The 23051-nt window shown below is 42.9% G+C and overlaps 1 protein-coding gene across 5 annotated transcripts in view; it reads right to left on the minus strand.

Annotated features, from left to right (window-relative positions):
- Window positions 1-23051, minus strand: part of Pip5k1b (phosphatidylinositol-4-phosphate 5-kinase type 1 beta) — a 283946-nt gene that overhangs the window by 148120 nt on the left and 112775 nt on the right. For 4 of the 5 annotated variants that reach the window (XM_087564143.1, NM_001012743.1, XM_087564151.1 and 1 more), the window contains exons 2-3: window positions 20003-20089; window positions 14524-14592 (exon numbers count right to left, since the gene is read on the minus strand). In XM_087564143.1, the coding sequence (XP_087420269.1) occupies window positions 14524-14592 (69 nt within the window). In that variant the 5' untranslated portion in view covers window positions 20003-20089. Of the gene's footprint in view, window positions 1-14523; window positions 14593-20002; window positions 20090-23051 lie in introns of those variants that run through there. The other variant, XM_087564153.1, reaches the window with a different exon arrangement.

Here is a 23051-nt window from a genome sequence, read left to right on the forward strand (position 1 = left end):
CACAAAGAGCCTCCAATACTTTGACTTCTGAGGATCCAGTTAATAAAGCAAAACAAGCCAATGATAAAACAGATTGACTGAAAAAACCAAAATTTATACTCCACAGAGTTATAGAGATCATATCTATATCCAAAAATCAATCATGAACCTAAAAAGATATTTTTTGTTTTTTTCTTTTCTTTATTTTTAAACATTTATTATGTATAAGTACATTGTAGCTGTCTTCAGACACACCAGAAGAGTGCATCAGATCTCATTACAGATGGTTATGATTTGAACTCAGGGCCTTTGGAAGAGCAGTCAGTGCTCTTAACCGCTGAGCCATCTCTCCAGCCCCAAAAGATAATTTTTTTTAAGTCAAGTTATAAAATAGACTAAAGATACTAAATCAGAAAATATAATGGGAAGAACAATCCTGTTGATAATGTATGGTGGTTTGAATAAAAATGGCCGCCATGGACTCAACTGTTTGAATGCTTGATCACTGGCATGATGGCCTTGTTGGTGGAGGTGTGTTACTAGGGGTGGGCTTTGAGGTTTCAGAAGCTCAAGCTAGGCCTAGTGGCTCAGTCTTCCTTCTTGTTGCCTGCTGATCCCAGTGTAGAACTCCTTGGTCCTTCTCTAGCACCATGTCTGTGTGCTGCCATGCTTCCTGCCACGATGCTAATGGGCTAACCCTTTGAAACTGTAAGCCAGCCCCAATTAAATATTTTTCTTTGAAGGAGTTGCCATGGCAATGGTGGTTCTTCACAGCAAGAGAAACCCAAACTAAGACATAATAGAAAAAAATTTCCCCAAACATTAACAGACAAGAAAATCCCTCATAGGTTATAGAGAACGATATTTATCTAAAAATAACACACAAAATCAGTAAAGAAAAAATTTCACTGAGGTGGATAAAAAATTGTAATTGTACAGACATTCCATCATTGAAAGAAAAGGTAAAGTAAGTTAAAATGTTCTTTCTCCCTACAGTACATGTAATACGACTTTAACAAAAACCAAACCATAAACAAACAAACAAAAAAAACCAAAACAAACAAACAAAAAACCCAAAACCACAGTCTTTGTAGACTGATCATCTTATTTTGAAGTTAAGTTAGAGGAATGAATATAAAAACATCTTTAAAAAAAATTAAAAATTAGGTAACGCCATGAGAAGTATGCCTTACAGATTATATTAAAACAAGGCATTACCAGAAGTAAAATTAAAAGTGGGAGTGGAAATAGAGCCTCGAGGATGCAACCACGCATGCAACCATGCATGCAGCATGTCTGACTTTATGAAAGTTTTGATGAAGACTTGGCTAGAAAGCAATTCAAGAGAGATGGGGAGAAAGAGCGGAGGACTGGCCAGTGTTTTCATCACAGGAAGTGACAATGTATGACACAGTCCTCATTTGATTATCGGCACAGCACAGTGCTTACAAGCAACACATTTTTTTTCCGGAGCTGGGGACCGAACCCAGGGCCTTTGTGCTTCCTAGGCAAGCGCTCTACCACTGAGCTAAATCCCCAACCCCTACAAGCAACACATTTCATTCTATATCCACAAACTGATATATTTCTTTCCATTAGTTGGAAGTAAAATATGGATTTTTTCAGTAGAAAAGGGTAACAGAATTAAAAGTCTAATTTCAAGCCAGAACGATATTTGCAACAAAAATGCAATGCATTTGTAAGTAGAACTTAGCAATAAAATAACAGTGGTATTCATGAGTAATTCTCAAAACGATACAAAGTCAGTACAAATTATCTGAAAAAACCATTAATTGTTGTGAGCAATAAAAGCAAGTATAAACATAAATACTTAATGAAGGCATTTCAACCTCTCTAGGTGGCTAAGCTACATAGAACTAAAACATGGATGTGGTGGTGCTTACTTTCAATCCCAGCACTCAAGAGGCAGACGCAGGAGGATCTTTGTGAGTTAAAGCCCAGCGTGGTCTACATACCAAGTTCCAGGACAACTAAGACTTCCTAGAACGACCCGGTCTTACAGGAACAATCCTCAAAAGCAGAGCCCAGTGCTAGTGATGGACTCCACAGTGGGATAGCAGTTCAAAAGGTAAGTTTTAATTGTGTTCACTTGGTTTTCTGAGGTCCAAGGCCCAGGACCTTGTGCCCACTTCTCTTTCTCTGCTTAACCCGGAATATAGGGGTGGGGTCTGGAAAGCTGGAACGTTCTGGACCACCTGGGTGCCCAGTGCTTTGGGGGTCTGGTGCCGTTGTATATCCATTCCCTCTATTGGGCAGCCTCTGAGGTTGTGTATGAGCTCATAGGATGCAGCTTTTGTGACTCAGTGTCACCCCACCTGGGTAGGGTTAGTACTGCTGTGAGGAAACACCTTGACCAAAAACAACTTGGGGAAGAAAGGGTTTGTTTGGCTCTCACTGTTTATCCCTGAAGGAAGTCAGGACAGGAACTCACACAGAGCAGGAACCTGGAGGCAGGAGCTGATGCAGAGGCCATGGAGGGTGCTGCTTACTGGTCTGTTCTTCATGGTTTGCTCAGTTTACTTCCTTATAGCATCCAGGACCACCAATCAGGGATCCCCCCCACTCCCATTGGACTCTCCCCTATCAATTACTAATTAAGAAAATGCCCTGTAGGCTTCTCTGCAACCACATCTTATGGAGACTTTTTTTTTTTTTTCAATTGAGGTTCCCACTTCTCAAATGCTTCTAGCTTGTGTCAAGTTGACATGAAACTATCCAGCACAGTATGTGTGCCGGGATAAGCTTTTGGATGATCTAGTTGTCTTTGGGTCACCCATGCTTCCATAAGTAACCCCTCACTCACACACTTCTACAATTAATCCTGCCTCCCCTCAAGCTCCCCAAAAACCTCTCACTGGTTCACTAAATTAGACGCGGGTAGAACTGTTTTTCTAGTCGATTGTTAATGACCCATATGGGGTGGATACAAGTGTGCTCACAGCTCTCCAGGAAAAGTCACACAAATGCTGAGTCTAAACTTAGGTGAGAGAGCAGGAGGGGTGTGGATGCCTGTAATTGCTCTTGCTTTCGGGGAGAGCCTTGGCTTACATTCTTCCTTGGTTAGACATGAAACCTCAGGCTAGAGGGCTGAGGCTCTGTTAGCCCAGCTGAGGCCAGGGCCAGCCTTGTGAGCCAGCTGGTGTGTTCTCCGGGCAAGGACTCCGGGAACCGAGAGAAGTCACACACTGCTCTGCCTTGTGTGATTACTAATCTCCTGGGAAGAGACCTTTCCTTGGGTAGGGAAGTCGGGAGCTTTGGCATACTCTGAGGTTTCTTCTCACACATCCGTGAACACACACGAGACAATTCAAGACCCATACAGTTCCCCCAAACCCCAACATTTAAAAAACAGCAGTGTGCTAAGATAATACTTGTCCGGAAATAATGAATAAAAAAGCTCAGAGATAAACATCAACACAGACTGAGCTGGCATGCCCTAAATTCCAAAAGGAAATGGAAACTTCTGACATTTTTATTACGTTGTATACTTCCTGGGGGAAAAGTTTCTTTTTATGAGGCTGACTCTCGGGAGACTCACATTTTGATTTGGCTCTCTGGTTTGGCCACACTGCTTTAGAGTCTTGTTTTGCATCAGAAACCCGAAGGTTAAGTCTGATCTTAGTTTTCATCCCAAATGAATATGCTACCAAACAGATGGAATTAGGGAGATGGTGGAAATGACTGGCCTCTGTTTCAATAATCAATAAATGATCAATGTTTAAGCAATCAATAAGCTAAACATGAACACGCAATCTGGAAGGGAGGACTTGCTGTTTGCCTTGCTTAGTTCCCCCATCATTTCCTTTAAACTGCATGCAAAGCAAAACTGGGCACTGCCTGCCCCTGAACCCACCCCATGGGGCTCTCTTTAACCACACACCCTCATCCAATGGACTCTGGGTCCTTCAAAAGGACAGCATCTGTTTTGCCAGGAGAATTCCATTGTTCCAAGAAGAGCAGATGGGCCTTGTGCAGGCAGAGATGGACGGGAAGGAAGGAAAGGCTCTTGAAGCCCACTAGAATTTCCTACTGAATGTGAAAGAAGTCAGAGAACTCTGTCCCTTTCTGGATGTGGCTTTTTAAACAGTGTCATTCATGCACAAAAAGACTTCTTTTTGACAGTTTTCTAATGCTTTTTGAAAATAAACTGTTCCCTTCATACTCAAGAATACAGATTGCCATGGATAAAAAAACAGGGTCTTAGTCTCTTCCAAATTCCAAATTTCGATCAGGGAGCTAATCGAAAGGGTGACAGTCATCTTTGTGCATTCTCAAAGGACTGAATTCACACTTCATCAGTCCCCAGCAGCCCCTGCTCTCCTGAGGTCTAAATTGCCCCTGGAAACAAGTGGGGACTCCATTCAGAACAATAGCAATTGAAGATGTGTAGAAGCAAGTATCAGTCACTCAGTGTTCCTTCCTACTGTCTTAGATTTAATATTCAAGCCGCACTACAGTAGCCATATACTCACATTAAATGTCCTGCACGAGATTAAGCTCCTGGGAGTTGCGAGGGGTTACAGACAGAAGAGTGCGCCCAAAAATAGGTGTTCTACCTCCTGCCACCACTGTCTCGCTATAGAACAAGCTGCAGGTTTGCACTCTACCCTTTCCCGTGCTTCTGTGAGTCTTTGCTCCTTTCACTTCACAAGGGTGTCAATCAAGGTGCTGGGCTGGAGAACTGGACTGCTAACCAATCCCATGTCTTGACTGGCATCATCAAGGCTGGGGAAGGGAGTCTTTCATTAGGTTAACATCTAGAAAGAATGGATCCTTAAGAGACAGAGCTAGAATATGTTTTAAAGCTTTGGATTTTGAAGCACTTAAGGATGCTTAGCCTATATCCCTCTGTAGCAGGAGTTCCTCTGAAGCAATACTGAAACAAGAACATTTTTGCCACGAAGCCTCTCTTCATCCTGTAGACCTACAATTTGATGAACTGTAGCTGAACTTGATAACTGTCCCATGGGTTCCCAATTCACATTTTTAACCTCTTACTTGGTTCTTCTCTTCAAACTCTCATTGGCGTTACCCAACCAACATGTCCAAGTTTAGAGGATGTCGCTGTCCCTAGACAGCCTTCTCCATCTCTACCAGTGGTACGATCTAAGAACACCATGGGATTATCAATTAGTTCCTGTTTTAGTTCAGGCTACTCATTCTTAATGTAACTCTGGTGACATTCTGGACCGATGTGCTGAAGCGTTGTTCTGTGGACTTCCGGAGGTGTCAGAGAAACCCTGTCATCGGATGCCAGTGGCAACCCTCTCCCTAGCTGCCACAACTTTGTCTGCTGACCCTGTGCGGACACAACTGGCTCCAGCTGGGAACTTCTCTTGCTTGAAGTCTCCACCACACCAGTTCCAGTTTAGTTCTGGAATCTACCTGGCTGCTTCCTGCCTCCAGGCTTGGCAAATGCCGTCCTCTCTGACAAGTGTTCTCTCTCCACTCCTCTAGGCTGCTTCATTCTCACACCTGTGACCGCAGGCCCCATGTCAGCTCCTTAGAGGACTTCCCTGAATGTCCTGCCTTGACAGCACCACTCACGCCCCCTTTATTCTTATCACATCTCTGTAATTATTAAAGTGGCTAGTTTATTTCATTAACCTTATTTTTTCTGGCCTACCTTTTATCAAAACAATGACAGCATTATTTAGGGTGACGATTCTTGCTTTCTTTGGCCTCTGTTTTTAACTTTAAGGCACAGCTCTAGGCCAAGCTAAATAAATATTTGTCAACTGATTAATCAAATGCTCTTTATACTCCAGGCCCAGGCCACACCCACACCGAATGACAAGGTCACACTATAAACACATACCTCAGGGAAATTAGGAGATTACCTAGGCCATTTACACTTCAGTTCTCTGTGGGCAAGTGTTCCTGCACCACAAGGAGGCTTCTGTCCTTCCTGGATGAGAAGTCATGGAGTGGGGGTGAGAGCAGTACTGTTCCCCTTAGGGAACAAGGTGACAAGACCTGAGGGAAGCCCCATTTCCCTTGAATGGAATCTACATTGTGTCTGGGGGTGCCTGAGAGCTGGAATTGGGCAGAGAAAAGAAAAAAGAAAAAGAAAGAAGATTCATAAATGACAAAAAAATCTAAATTTTCAGGTGTCCACAGGAAGACATTTTCTTCCTCCTCCTTTTTCACCTCCTCTTCCTCTCTCTCTCTCTCTCTCTCTCTCTCTCTCTCTCTCTCTCTCTCTCTCTCTTCTCTCTCTCTCTCTCTCTCTGTGTCTCCTTCCCCCTCTCTCCCTCCCCCACTCTATTTCTCCATTGTCTCACTGTGTAGCTTTGGCTGGCCTGAAACTCAGTATGTAGAGTAGGTCACAGAAATTCGAGGTAGTGCCACCTTACCCAGCCCTTTCCTTTATGATGTGCTGAATGTCTCAAAGACCATCACTTCACCACAGAGGACTAAACATACTCTCTTCTCTTTTTCAGTATAATAAAAGTCTCTGATACAGGACCAACAGATGGTGGGCTGTATTCACCAGAAAGGTTCACTTGGGAAGCCTTGATTCCCCCAGGGGAACTTTTGAAGCAGTCACTCTCCTGCCCAGGGCTTCCTCTATCTGATCTGTGTTTGCTCTAAGCAGATTAAAAGTGAAGCATTACCCCACCCCCCACCCCCACGACTTACTTGCTGTCAGCTCACCAGGTTCTCAATGGCGATTTCCTCCTAGTTTTCTCATTCATACTATTTCTCATCTGCCAGATAGACCTCACTCCTCACTCAATCCTGAGCGAGCACCACCCCCAAGAAAACACTGAATCAGTCACTTTATCCGTCTCTCTTTAGCACTCTGCACAATGTCCTCAAACTGTTTATTTCTCATTTAAAAATTACTATTTTATAGGAAAAGGTATCCTCTAGGCTGTAGTTTGGTTTCTATATGAAGGTAAGAATTAGGACTTGTAGACCATTGACGTGGGGAAAATGTTTTTCTATAATTGCTCAGTAATATTAATGTCTTTTCCCCATTCAAAATCGCCAGGATTATTTGAGGCACTTGTTTCTGTTATCACGGTGGAATAATTCAAAATGACCACACACACACACACACACACACACACACACACACACACACACACACAGAGTATCCACCTCCTCTGAGACAGGGTCCCACTCAAAGACCATTCTGGCCTTGAACTTGCTTTGCTCCTGCCTCAGCTTCCCATGTAAGCTTTTAAAGGTGTGCATCACCACATATGGCTGAGAATGGCCGTCCTAATGTCACTAGCAGCACCACTGTCTGGTGTTCAGACCTTAGTGGAGGGGGTGTGGCAATCTCTGGACCCAGATAGGGCTAGACACGCAGCCCTATTCTGCCACTTGATCTCTCTGTATCAAGTTTTTCTCATTTGTAAAATGGGAGCAAAGGCACAGCTGTCCCTTTTCATAGAGATTTGGTTCTAGGATCCCCATAGAAATTCAAATCTATAGATGCTATCAAGTTCCTTGTATTAACAAGGTGCTATATTTGAATATTACCTACATCCAACATCCATTCTTCTGCACACTCTAACCATCTCCGCAATACTGAGAGCAAAAATATCAAGTAAATGCTATGCCAATCACTACTGCACTGTATAGTTTAGGGGCCAGGGGAGAGATATCTGCACATTTCGGTACACATGAAATATTTCTCCCTAAAGATTTCCAGTGCATGGTTGACTGAGTTCATGGACTTCTAAAAACTTTCTGTTTCTCATGAAAACGGAAATCCAGGCACATTTCCTCACTGGGATCTTTAAAAGTTACATCGTGTGCATGTGTGTGTGTCAAAAGACAGTTTTCAGGAACCACTTCTCTTCTTATACGATTTGGGTCCCAGATTTGGTGGCAACCAAATAACACACTGAGTTATTTCACTGACACCCTCACTGGGTTACTATGATGATAAAATAAATAGTTCTAAACTACTCAGAACTGTATGAGGCATAAAGTGAACACTTAATGCTAGTCCTCTCATCAGCTTATCTTTTGGAATTGAATCTCACTATAATATGCTTTAATTTGTCAAATAAATAGGGTTTGGGGTAGAATAAACCAAATGGAACTCCAAAAAAATTATTCCACGAGCCAGTATTCCCCTCCACAGCCAATTCTAAATAAGTACACCATGGTGGCTTTATTAAGTACTTTTAAGACTAAAATTTTATGTCTCTGGTCTTCTTTTTTCAGAATCCAGAACTCTAGCATTTGAAATCTGGATCTTTTCCTATGTGACCCCTAAAATCTGGCTATTTTTATGTGACAGATAAAGCACAGGGAGGTCATGATAAAGAGAGATAAGCCATGGGCCTCGTGACAAGGAGATTTGCTGCTCAGACGAGGACCCTCAGGTCCCATGATGCAGGAGGCAGGTTATCACCTTATATTCAGTCTTTGCATTAGAAAACGAAGTAGCATTGCTCACCACGATCAGGAACAACAGCTCCAATGGAGTCTGGACCCGGGAACAGAAAGAAACATCCCAGACCCTGTCCTAATATCAAACACAGCTACCTGTGGTGTCTGTTCCCTAAAACAGGTATGAACATATTACATGGGCATCTCCTACAGGGGGATAGTTTAGGGACACCCATGTAATGGCTACTGAAATTGGGGATCAACGATGGAGCACGGTGGTTCAAGGCGGGAGATGGAGCACACCCACCCACTCCAGGGCCCCCTCCAATGTGAATGCAGAAAGTGGCCATCTTTCGGTGACCCATTTGGAGAAACAGACTGACAAGATGGCTTGCTTCCCCGCTGGGCTCTGTCTGAAGCTGCTGATTCACTTGCTCAATGATATGTGACATCTCGCTGAAAGGAATAAAGGAATATTTGAAAACATGTATTACAGAAGCTGAGATGTCTGGAGTGGGGAGGGAGATAACGGCTTATCATTATAAATGCTTGTAAATCTGACATGATTATTCAATCACACCCCATCTCCTTGTTGCTCGAGTTGAAGATCCCAGTGGCAGTCTATTATTATAGCTCATCTTTGCATCTCATTTCCTAAGCCACTGCTGTGGGCAAGGACAGTTTCTAGCTCCAACACTCGCCACTCCTCATCCCATGCCCAGGTTGACTGCAGCCGGCTTCGGGATGCTTGGCAATCGGTTCTGTGAGTCTAGGGCTGAGGGTGGCAGCTGCATGACCTCCTTGCTGTTCCTACGGATGAATGTAGAAATCCCAGTGGAGGGATCTTACTCCCGTTAACACATACTGTGGCTTCACTCCCTAGCATTCTACTTCACCCAGTCATGCCCACATCTGTCAATTCATTTGATCCTTACAGTGCCGTGATAACAGCCGGAACATGTATCTAGTATACTTCATGTATCGAGAAAATGAAGACACTGATCAATTGAAAAATAAATGCTCAGAATTACAGATTAACATCGTCAGAGAAGAACTCAAATCCACTCTCCTCCTCCACGGTTTGGTTAGGCCAGGGACTTCCAGTCTCAGTTGCAAGACTCTATCTCTGTGTAAGCTAAGAGGACTATCTCTTAAGCATCAAGAACCAAAACATGTCTTCAGATCTTAAATGTTCTCCACACAAGACAGTTTCTGGTTGAGTAGTTTTCACGTTAGGATAAAATAAGAGCCATGTTTTGCAAAAGGCCACACGAGCCCTCTGCCTAGAGGCCAATGTACTTGCTATTCATGACAACTGATGCCCGATACACATACACAGGTGTCTAGGCTAAGCTGAAGAGGACGGTCCCCCCAGGACTGGACATAAGTTTGCTAATTTTAGGGAAGTGGAAAGGGAGAGTGGCAAGGGAAAGGGAGAGTGGTCAGGGCACCCAGTTTTTGAGTAAGTAATATATTCCTATGAATGCAAACTAAGTATGCATGAACAGATACACACAGATGTGTCTCCCTCCAATCTGGGATCGCCACTCCAGAGTTTAGGAAGACTACGTAAGGGGGGTTACGTGTAAACAAGTGCTTCCATGGAATCAGAGTGTCTCTGGGTCATCACTTTACTCACGTTTCAAAAGTAATAAAAGCCACCTGCTTTGTAAATGAGGCAAGGGTCAGGCATCGCTGCTCCTGCCTCATTGCTGCCTCTCAACCTTGGTCTGAGAAGTTTCTTTTCACAGTGGGCAGTAATCAATGCGGATGCTCATCAGCTGTCAATGCGCTGATGAATGAGAGTGGACTGCTCGGCCCTAAATGGGATATGTATGTCACACACGCACACGTGCACACACACACACACACACACACACACACACACGCATGCACGCGCACACACCCTGCTTCTGTCTTTAAGACTGAGCGCAAAGGGGAAAGACTGTAGAGCTGGAGAGTGGAGGAGGCTCTGGGACACAGTCTTCTGTCCAGGACACGGCTATCGCTCCCGTGAACTCACAGTATCTGTGGTTATTGGCGAGGACAGACCTGAACGACATGGAGCTGTCAACATTCCATCATGGCTGGAGGAAGGGCATGTGAGGCTCCCACTTCTTCTGGAGGAGCTCACCATTGGCAGTTAACAGTTGTCGGGGAGGGAGGAGTGACTTTTCTTCGACAGTGTGGCCCACCATGCAGGAAATAACCCCGCACCTGTGCACAGGCGAGCGATCCTATTTAATAGGCTATTTTGTTTTAAAGCCATGAAATTAGAAAGGTGTTAAGAAGAAGGATTGCAGCTGCAGCAAGGGTAAGAAAGGGGTAAGAAAAGGGATTGGGGGAGGTTAACACAATCAAGTACATTATATACACGTAAAAATTGTCAGTCCATAAAATGATTTTTAAACTCAAGACTAACAATTGCATCAATAAAAAATGCAGTTCCTCAGACACCCCAGCCATTCAATAACCTCACAAATCTTACTGCCATGGACTCAGTGCAGATTACTGAACACTTCCACCATTTCCAGAAAGTTCTGTTGGACAACACTAACCTGGAACATGAGGTTCGAACCCTTGACACCATGGTGCACCTGAGGCTGACAGAATCAACCCTACACTACTACCACCTATGTGCCTCAGACGCTGACACTTGGCCGAGTTCAAGTTAGCCTTTCCTGTCCTTCCGGCAAGCCACCCTCATCCAAGTGTGAGTCACACTCATCAGATGCCCCATCATGTAGACAAGTAAGCGAATTAGAAGGCACAGTCACTAAAGGAGCAACAGAAAGCAGATAAACAGGAGAGTTTTACTCCAGCAAAATCCTCTCTCAGTTTAGAAGCTCTGAGAGCCAGGAAGACGACATTGAGCTTCCAGCTACTTGGGACTTGTGATGATTTAAACACTTGTGATGTCTGCCAATTGTATGTATGTATGTATGTATGTATGTATGTATGTATGTATGTATGCATGCATTCATGTGTCACATGGGGCTACATTTTTTTCTTCCAAATAAACCGTACAGTCTCGGGAAGCAGAGACATGGTCTCGAAGGCATTTCTTCTCTCCTTCACGTTTTTCTATCAAGAATGTGTCGGTGTTTACAAACTGTTGCAGTTTGCAGCTGAGAAAAGTTCCACTGGCCTGCTCTTTTGCTCAGAGTGAACTTACAAACTTACTTATGAATTAACTGGTGATTAAAACCTTGGAAGATTTCACATCGGGATCTGTATTTCTGTTCCCTACAAAACAAACGAGAGCATAGAGAGGCTGGGGTCCACATTCACACACAGCTCTGTGAGCAGCAGCTCAGTGCCATCCACCCGCAAAGGAAGGCAGGCATCCTTATGATGGTTCCCATAGTTATAGCAAAATCTGTTTCCTGCTTGGCTCCTGTAGGCTTTTGTGTTTACAACTCTAGTGGAAGACATTCAGCAAATTAACTGAGAGTGGAAATCCTAGACTCTGTAAACAGAGAGGCAGCCATTAATGCTCGCCCTAATGGGCACCGTGTTTGTTTTACATAGCTAAAACCCAACTCGCTTTAGCCTTCAGTTGAAGACATTAACCTTATGGGCTTATGTTTAGTTCCTCCCGGCCTTGCCAAGAATTGATAATAGATTAGAGAGATGGGCGACTGGAAGAACCAAAAGCAGCCAGCTTGGCACTCATGTGTAAGTGATCAAGACAAGGAGAACAGAGAGTTCATAAATGCTGACTGTTCCCTAAACCCTGGAAACCATTACACTGAAGAAGCTGGATGTTGCCAGCTGCTGCCCACCTAAAGTGGAGCCCCATACAGAAAGCACAAAGCAACCGGTTAACAGGAATCCACAGCGGCTTCCTCTCTCACCACCTTATAAGAGGCTACTGAGCCCTAGAGTTGCTTTTTGTGGCTCACTTCTCCCAGTCAACTGAAACATCTATATAGACTCCTTTGGGGTCAGTCTTTCTTGTTGCTGGCGGTGGATGGGGGAGGGAGACGTCTTTAACCTGGGTTGTTTTCCATCATAATAAACAGTAGATCACCAAGTCTCTTTACTAAACAGATCCATATCCCACCATCAGCGCTTCAGAACGAGGAAGAAAACCTCACGTAAAGGCACGTCTAGTGGAATGCAAGGTAGCCTCAATGTCTTCCTATAGCCAGGATGGGGTTAGCAGGCATGATTTCCAATATTCGTGCACATTGATAGAGTATAACTTTTATGTTTTCATGACGTGTTCCCTGTGTGCTATGCACCACCAATAACCACATGGATTAAGGGCTAATCCCTGCATCTCTGATATCCTTCTGAATAATCAGATCATCAAAAGATTCCTATATTATTGTGTTTCTTAAAACATTTTTGGTGTGTTTGTGGACGTGTGGGTGTGTTGGACTTTTAAACTTTCTTTTGTCTCTTTCTATAAGAATTATCACAGCACCTGAGTTTTTAATTTTTGTAAGGTCCTGAACCTCACTGGATCAAACATCCACTGACTGTAACTCCTTCAGCTGTGCTACAGTTTGGACCGGGAACCTGGGTAAACGCCAGTGTGCGGTGATCACGTTCTTTCTACCGTGTTATATGATGAAGGATTTCAGCTCAGAATCTTGGCGTACTTTGATGCTGACTGAGGACACGGCTGGAAGCTAACGTGAAGTACTGATAGGTTGGTGTCTCCGCACGGTTCCTCTGCATACTGGCTAAAGAAAAACAACCAATTTTCCACCCGAGTCTAAGGTTAAAGAACTGTCATTACTACCTTCGGCTGGATTACAAAGTTTATAAGACCCGATAGTCTGAAATTCTACTATTTTTGTTGCTTGTTTGTATATTTTGTTTGCCAAGACAGTTTCTCTGTATGGCCCTGGCTGTCCTGGAACTTTCTCTGTAGACCAGGCTGGCTTCGAACTCAAAGATCCACCTGCTTCTGCAAGGAGTTAAAGGCACGTGCCACCACCACTGCCCGGCCATTGTGGAATTCTTTAGTCTTCATCCTGACCCATCTTTTTCCTGAGCACATCATCACCGGAGACAGCAATCTCCGTGTTTACATTGCTAGATTTCTCTGAGTAGAAAAGAAGAGTTTAAAAGATCTACAGGAAAAGGAGACTTAGGAAAGCAACATTTCACATGACTCATGACCCGAATAGACAGACGTGTGGAGAAAGTTCTCACTAGCTGTTCATCAGAGAATAGCAAGTAGAAACGAAAACTGGGACATAGTAAATGTACAATACACAAGCATCTTGGAGTCCAAAAGAGGAGGAGGCAAGACCTTTTAAAAGCTGTAATGTATAAAGTTAACTTAGAAGAAGGGGACAGTGCTGCTGAGGGTCACGTTTTATTCAATAACAATGTTAACATTAGCTTGATTGGCTAAAAGCCAAAAATTTATCAAATCGAAACACTGGTAAGATACACTGGGAAGCCCAGAAAAAGAGGTCTGTATGAAATGGACTGAAGGCATGAAATTTTAGACGACTCAAAAAGTGACAGCGATTCGTGCTTATCACTTTTTAAAATAAAAATTTAAGACTTACTACGTCAGTTAAAGGATTCATATGCTAGACCCAGGATATCATATACCACTGAGAATCTTCTTCCTATAAATATTCAAAATAAAGGCAGAAAAATAACTCTCTCCCCTCACCTGTCTACACACGGTAACTGGGATGTCTGTCAAAGACAGCCATGTGCTTGCTAGTCTTTTGACCTTATAAATATGTTAGGTTATAGGGCAACCAAGAGTTTAGGCTAGTGAACATTAAGGTTTCTGATCAACTAACTTTAAAATTAAAAGAATCATTTTGCATTATCTAGAAGGTCCTTTGCCCTTTTAGAAGGGTATGCCCTTCCAACTTTACCCTGACAATCATTTCTGGCTCTGAGATAGAAGGAAGTGTGAGAGTGGAGACTCGGGGACTCTAGAACTGGGTAGAACAAGCCCTCCAGTCCTTCCCTAACTGTTCTGGAAGGAATGGATCTCTGTGGATACCAGTCAGACCCCGGCCAGACTTCTGACCATGCAGTGATACATTTTGTCATTTAAACAACCAAGGTTCTACTCATTCAGTAGAGCCGTGAGAGAAAGGAAGACAGTTAACAACTGCTTCAGAGGAAGGAAAGGTCTAAAATCTTCAATCTGGCAACAGCAGAACAGTGCTAAAAACTCACCTTTTTGTAGGTTTTTTCTTCGTTTTGTTTTCCAGGTACGGCGTCTCCATTTTCAGCAGTTGACGACATCTGCAAAGGAGAGATATTTCCACGTGAAGTCTGACCGGTCATCTCTAGTGCAGCATATTAATAATGCTGATAAAGAGCAAAATATATTTTATAAAGTTTTGTTGTTGCCACTGCTATTAATTTAGGGGAGCAGAGGAAAAAGAAAATCCAAGAGTTCTTATTGGGAGTACACTCACCTTTAAATCTGAAGAAAGACACCATAGAAGACCTAGACCCTTATCATGTGGATAGCGTCTTGTTACAAGCTATTTAAAATGCATTTTTGGCTCAGTTGTAAGGGCTGTAAAAATATCTGGAAAGTACCAAAATTATGAACCAGAATACACACACACACACACACACACACACACACACACACACACACACACCACTCTTAATAGTACTTTCCTCAAGCAACTCCATGATTCACATTTTAGCACATTCTTATGTATCTTTTTTTTTTTTTCAGAGCTGGGGATGGAACCCAGGGCCTTGTGCTTGCTTATGTATCTTTTGACATCTGCATTTTTGATATGAAAAATGATGACACCATCTTTGTGTTTTCAATAAACATTGATGTAATAAGGACATGCTCCTTTTATGATTAAAAAAATCCTCAGTGGCAAAAGAATATTTTCTTTTAGATGCCAGGAGACATCCCTGTGTGAATCCAGCTGTGTGTCCGTCCTTTAGTTAATGATGCTCTTACTGATGGAGAGTTGAGGTGGCTCAAACAGTTTGCTCCTGCAAATAATACAACAATTATCCGTGCTCTGTCTTTGTCCAGTGTTAACATGGCCGATTCCTGCAATGACTAAGTTACACTGGAGTCCTAACACTTTAAAGCCCTTACTAACATCAGCAAACTGCCTTCCCAGAAGGCTATGCCCACTCATAGCCATATCAGGACTGAGTGGAAGCTTGGCTCACTGAGCAACAATAGCTACTATACTTCGATAATTCGTCAGGTCAAATAAGGCCCCTCCTCATTTACTAAGGATTAAATTTTCCTCCTGCCACTGCTAGACCTTTGTCTGTTTTTTTTTTGAGTTTTTCATACTTTTGCTAACCTATCTTTTAGGGTCTTAGTATTTTCATTATTGATTTTTAAGCCCGTAACTGTTAGTAGTATTAGTAATTTCCTTGTTAATCCTAAATTTTTAGACTATTACTTCATCACTAAGCGCATTATTAGTATTTTCCATGCGGTGGCGTGCCTTTTAATCTGTTTAAAACTTGCAACACAGAGAGGTTTTAGTTTTACTAATTCAAAAAGAGTTATTAATTTTGTTATTTTTTTCAAATGCTCTTAAGATAAAATTTTTTTTCTCAGTGAGAGACAGTAGATGTTCAAACATGTACTTGTAATCACTTTTTCATTTAAAAATCATTCAACTTCGAAGTCATTAAAAAAATGTAAAGCCAGTTACTTTTGTGATGAATAAGGGTACCTGCCTGCATCAACAGCAAGCTACAATATTTCAGGATCTTTAAAAAGTTATGAAAATTTTTCATGTATCTTATTTTGGTCACACTCTTTCCTCCTTCATTAACACCTCCCAGATCTTCCTTATCTCCTTACCCACCCAACTTCATGTCTGCCCCCTCAAAAAATTATGAAAAAAGGGTTGTGGATTTAGCTCAGTGGTAGAGCGCTTGCCTCGCAAGCACAAGGCCCTGGGTTCGGTCCCCAGCTCCGAAAAAAAGAAAAAGAAAAAAAAAAAAAAGAAAAAAACCCTGAGATTTCACCTCACACCAGTGAGAATGGCTAAGATCAAAAACTCAGGTGACAGCAGATGCTGGCGAGGATGCGGAGAAAGAGGAACACTCCTCCATTGTTGGTAGGATTGCAGACTGGTAAAACCATTCTGGAAATCAGTCTGGAGGTTCCTCAGAAAATTGGACATTGAACTGCCTGAGGATCCAGCTATACCTCTCTTGGGCATATACCCAAAAGATGCCCCAACATATAAAAAAGACACGTGCTCCACTATGTTCATCATAGCCTTATTTATAATAGCCAAAGCTGGAAAGAACCCAGATGCCCTTCAACAGAGGAATGGATACAGAAAATGTAGTACATCTACACAATGGAATATTACTCAGCTATCAAAAACAACGAGTTTATGAAATTTGTAGGCAAATGGTTGGAACTGGAAAATATCATCCTGAGTGAGCTAACCCAATCACAGAAAAACACACATGGTATGCACTCATTGATAAGTGGCTATTATCCCAAATGCTTGAATTACCCTAGATGCCTAGAACAAATGAAACTCAAGATGGATGATCAAAATGTGAATGCTTCACTCTTTCTTTAAAAGGGGAACAAGAATACCCTTGGCTGGGAAGAGAGAGGCAAAGATTAAAACAGAGACTGAAGGAACACCCATTCAGACCCTGCCCCACATGTGGCCCATACATATACAGCCACCCAATTAGACAAGATGGATGAAGCAAAGAAGTGCAGGCTGACAGGAGCTGGATGTAGATCGCTCCTGAGAGACACAGCCAGAATACAGCAAATACAGAGGCGAATGCCAGCAGCAAACCACTGAACTGAGAACAGGACCCCCGTTGAAGGAATCAGAGAAAGAACTGGAAGAGCTTGAAGGGGCTCGAGACCCCATATGTACAACAATGCCAAGCAACCAGAGCTTCCAGGGACTAAGCCAATACCTAAAGACTATACATGGACTGACCCTGGACTCTGACCTCATAGATAGCAATGAATAGCCTAGTAAGAGCACCAGTGGAAGGGGAAGCCCTGGGTCCTGCTAAGACTGAACCCCCAGTGAACTAGACTGGTGGGGGGAGGGCGGCAATGGGGGGAGGGTCGGGAGGGGAACACCCATAAGGAAGGGGAGGGGGGAGGGGGATGTTTGCCCGGAAACCGGGAAAGGGAATAACACTCGAAATGTATATAAGAAATACTCAAGTTAATAAAAAAAAATAAAAAATAAAAATAAAAAAAGAAATAGGGTCTCGATGTTTAATAAAAAAAAAAAATTATGAAAAAAAACCCCCACAAAATAAATAAATAAATAATAAAAAACCAAACCAAAATGTGCACAACAAACCAAACCAAACCAGACCAAACCAGACTCCTTATCTGAGTTGTGTTGGCCAGCTACCTCTGGGCTTGGGGCCTGCTCTGGAGTGTGATTAATATATTCAATGAGACGTCATGAGATAAAATCAGTATCCACTTTCTGAGTAGGAATCAATTGCAAATAGCTTCTTGGTTGTAGGTGGGATTTTGTGAATGATTCTTCCATCAGTATTGAGATTCAGTCCGGTTTGAACCTGTGGTGGTCATAGGTGTGTCTTTGTGATTCTGATGTGTACCAACCCCATTGGGTCCGGAAGATGCGGTCTTCTGAGAGTCATCCCCCACCTCTAGCTCTTAAAATCTTTCTGCCTCTTTTTTGACAGATCCCTGAGCTCTGAGGGGAGAGGTTTGATGAGGACTTATGATCTAAGGTTGAGGGTCCAAAGTCTCTCACTTCTGCACACTGCTCAGTTTGGAATTCTTTGCTAATTATTGTCCACTCAAGAGCACTACAGGATCTTAAATTACAGGAAAGGTATTTAAAACCACAGGGAGAGAAAGGTCTTCTGACTTTCCTACAAGCCTTTGAGTCCTGGACTCTTAACAAGTTCAATATCTGTGGTACCAAAGACTTTGCCAGCTGTGTCCCTACACCGGAACTGAAGCACTGATGTGTGCACGACATGACTAACGCTAAGGACTTAGATGAGCCCACCTCACCAGGTCTACTGCTGTCATAATCAACCCCCTCTTACCCTCTTAACTTTCAGATGAGTTCTATTTAACCTGTTCATTCTAGAACAGGGAGTCTTCAAAGATGGCCTGTTTCACAAAAACATCTGCTTTATTGGTTTAAAGAGGAACTGACTTTTTTCTAGTTTTCTTAGAATAATACTTTTATGGGTTCTGAAGAAAATGCTAGGAAGATTAAAATGCTTGTAAGACTTAAGAATATCAGCTCAGGATAAAAAGCTCAACATAGTCAAGAGACTGAGGCCCTTCCTGAAGAATGACACTTGAGTAGCTGCATTTCTCAGACTCCCCAGCGTTGAAGATGGAAACATGTCAACAGTCGTTCTGTGGAGAGTTAAGGACCAACCTCTGGGAAATGGTCTAATTGGCATGAATGAAGGGCAGTTAGCAGACTCTAAAAGTATTTTCCATTACATTGTAAATCACTCAAGACTTGCCAGTAGGAAGGAAGTGAAAAGCACATAGCAGATAAAGGAGAGCCAAGGTAGTGAGGCGTGGGAGGGGGGATTCATTGTTGACAGTGCTTCTCTGCCTACCCTGGGGTCCTATTAGAAAAGAGATCACTAATCAATATTTATTGATATCCCAACTTCATCACCCCTAAAGGGTCACCTGAGTTCAAAGTGGTTATTTTCTTTCTTTTAAAATAGTTGAGATTTCACATACTCATAGAATGATGTTCGACAAAACACCACGCTATCAAACAGGGATACCCAAGTCAATGAAGTGAATGAAATGGTTAGGGACAGGCTCTTAGCTTCTTGTCCTGTTGCTGGGCTAGAGTCCTATGACAAAAGCCACTTAAGGGAGAAAGGTCTTAATTTAGTTCAAACGACAGTCTGTCACCATGGGGAAATCGAGGCCCAGGTGCCCGAAGCCACTACTTTGTGTCTATAGCAAGCAGGGAAAGCAGTGGCCTACCTGCCTGTGCTTAGCTTGATTTTATACAGCCCAGAAGAACCATTACTCAGAGACTGTGGAAAATCTCACTTCCCACCTCGGTCATTGCCATCAAGATGATCCCCCACAGGCTGGTCCTGAGGCCAGTCTCCCTGTCGACTCTAGACCTCCCAAGTTGACAGCAGTAAGCACTACCCCAGTAAACTACAAAGAACTATTCAAGAGGGCATGGTGGGGGTTACTCCCTGTCCTAGGCTTGTTAGGTTTCAGTGGGTACAATACACCCTTGCTAGGGTGTAAACCAAAACAGGCATAGATAACCACATTATAATGGAACCATCTCTACGAAGAGAGGAGGGAAGTGACCCTGGCTGTACTGGTGATCAACTGCCTAAAGACGAAGCTGTAAATGCACTGAGCACTCCTGGTAATATTTTGCTGTATTCTCTGAGTATTCTTTTAAAATTAGGGGAGAATTTGAGGGTGATTAAAAATTAACCATGCCCCGTAGTCCATGGCATTCTCCACCCCCACCATGCTTTCTCTCTCCACACAGACAGACATTCAAAAACTTTCCACGTCCTGCTTGCTTGCTGTGTGTTTGAAATTTGACACGGTCAAAGTTAAACGTCATGAACTAGGTAGGTCAATAAAGATACAGAAAGATTAAGGCCTCCATAGAGCATCTGTCAGAATTAATTAGGGATACAGAAAACATCTTCTTACCTTTGTAAGTAAAGTGGCAAGTCATCTGTAGTTGGTGGTGACGGGTGGCCTGCTCATCGTTGACACTGCTTTTGTGCCCCCAGGTTGCTGTTAGAAAAGAGATCACTGGTCAATATTTAGCGATATCCACACTTCCTTTTCCCCAAAGGATCAGACGTGGCTCTCGGGTTGAGTAGCAAGGTAAAGGAAGGGGTATGCATAAAGGATCCATACCATGGGTAGCAAGAGAATAAACCACAGGACCCAATGTGTACTAAATACATTGTAGCATCCAGTTTAACTTGGAAGTCCCTACTTGTTACAACAAAGGAGGTGATCGGCTTCCAGATCAGAGTCTCCAACAGATAAAGGCAGCCACTCAAACCACAGAGGCCACATTGGATATTCCCCTATCAGTTTTCATAGGGGATCCTTTCCTTAACAAGTAAATCATCTTTCAGCATTAGTTCTGTGACCAATCTACTGATTTCGCTCAGAGTCACTTAGATGACACACTGCAAACAGTGCCTCCACAGACGTTTGGCTCTCACTGCACTTAGCACTGAGGTGGTTATCAGCTCATTGTAACGTTTCCCTTTTAGGATGAGAGGTTGGACACAGCTACCACGTATGCCAGGCCAGTATGTTACCATACAACTACACCCCTAAACCCTTCTACTGTACGTCCAGGCAAGACCTGGCTAAGTTTTCCAAGTAGCCTTGAACTTCCAATAATACTTAGCTTCCTGAGTATCTGGAACTGCAGGCCCATGTCACCATGCCTGGATCATATTCACTTTTAAAATTGTAGATAAATATAAAGTTAAAAATAAACCAGGTCTTACACATATATCCCCTAGAGATAATCAGTGTCAACAAATTTTCATTGCTGTTAAAAAAAAGCACTCCTCTATGCTTGTTGCTGTACATATGTTCTCATATTCATATATATATATATATATGTTCCTATTTAAAAATAACTGTGTGCAGAGATAAAGTGACTGCTGACATTCTATATAGAACATCTATATCAGCCCACCCACTCCCAAAAACACTCAGGGAATCATGGAAGAGGCGGGGTACAGGGTGGGGGGTGGCGGGGGACATAAGAAAGATCGTAAGAGTCAGAGGTTGAAACAGTGTTTCCTGGTCTTGACATCACCAATGCTCTCATGAAATCACTGTAGCTGCACGGCACAAGATCTTTTAAAAAAGTGTACACTTAGGGATGACACTGGATGCTTCCTTATCAGGTTTTGGTACTAAGGGACTGATGATGTCATTACATGGAAGTCTTTATGTGCAATCAGTTTTTGCTGTATAATTATTCTACTTTTGAAATTTGGAATTTGTCTTGGAATTTGTAATATATTGTAATTTATTTTAGTAATTTATAACTTGTTAGAATAACATCCATTTCATTTAGATTTTAAATTTTATTGTCATAATAGTTCCCACTATAGTTATTGAATTATTTTAGACCATCCATACTCTGACTAATCCATTTCCTTATTCTTCATGCTCATGCACTCTCTCTCTCTCTCTCTCTCTCTCTCTCTGTGAGCATATATGTATATATATATATGTATATATACATATATATATACACATATTCTAAATGTTGCAGACAGCCTTTTTATTTTTATCTCTGAGTTCTTTTTATTTGTTCTGTGGATATTTTTATTCACTATATTATTTTATGGAAAAACTATTTCAATTTTCAGGTGTGTACACCCAAGTTGTGCATTAAATAAAATTAGGGAGCTGGAGAGATGGCTCAGTGGTTAAGAGCACTTATGTGTTCCCTGCGGAGAGCTCATAAGCAACACCCCACGAGCAAACTTGAGCCTCAGGACCACAGGTAAGACAAACCTTCCTGCTCCAAGCAACCTGCCTGGTGAACTCAGGACACACAGAGGCAAAATTCCTCTAGGACAGGACACTTCCGGTTTTTAGTGGGATTCCCAAACTCGAAGATCCCTGCCCGCAGCAGCTCACTGTTCCCAAACCCCGTGGGAAAGAGACCTCACCGCCTGGTCAGGTGGGCACTCCTGAGGCTACAGAGCGGAAGAGACCACCAACACTGCCCACCCCTGCCCACATCCCTGGCCCAAGAGGAAACTGTATACGGCCTCTGGGTTCCTGGAGATAAGGGCACAGGAGCAGCAGGTCCCGTGCGTCTGAGACACCACCAGAACCTGAAGGGACCGACCAGATAAACAGTTCTCTGCACCCAAATCCGTGGGAGGGAGAGCTGAACCTTCAGAGAGGCAGACATGCCTGGGAAACCAGAAGAGTCTACACTCTGCCCACATTACTGATTCCAGAGGAAAACACCAAACGCCATCTGGAACCCTGGTGCACAGAAGCTCCCGGAAAGGGTGGCGCAGATCTTCCTGGTTGCTGCCCCCGCTGAGAGCTCATAAGCAACACACCATGAGCAAACCTGAGCCTCGGGATCACAGGAAAGACAATTCCTGCTCCAAGCGACCTGCCTGGTGAACTCAAGACACAGGCCCACAGGAACAGCTGAAGACCTGTAGATAGGAAAAACTACATGCCCGAAAGCAGAACACTCTGTCCCCATAACTGGCTGAAAGAAAACAGGAAAACAGGTCTACAGCACTCCTGACACTCAGGCTTATAGGACAGTCTAGCCACCTTCAGAAATGGCAGAACAAAGTAACACTAGAGATAATCTGATGGAGAGAGGCAAGCGCAGGAACCCAAGCAACAGAAACCAAGACTACATGGCATCATTGGAGCCCAATTCTCCCACCAAAGCAAACATGGAATATCCAAACACACCAGAAAAGCAAGATCTAATTTCAAAATCATATTTGATCATGATGCTGGAGGACTTCAAGAAAGACATGAAGAACTCCCTTAGAGAAACAGAGGAAAACATAAATAAACAAGTAGAAGCCTACAGAGAGGAATCACAAAAATCCCTGAAAGAATTCCAGGAAAACACAATCAAACAATTGAAGGAATTAAAAATGGAAATAGAAGCAATCAAGAAAGAACACATGGAAACAACCCTGGATATAGAAAACCAAAAGAAGAGACA

This window comes from Rattus norvegicus, chromosome 1 (genome assembly GCF_021556685.1).
Source record: "Rattus norvegicus strain SHRSP/BbbUtx chromosome 1, alternate assembly SHRSP_T2T, whole genome shotgun sequence".
Lineage (NCBI taxonomy): Eukaryota > Metazoa > Chordata > Mammalia > Rodentia > Muridae > Rattus > Rattus norvegicus.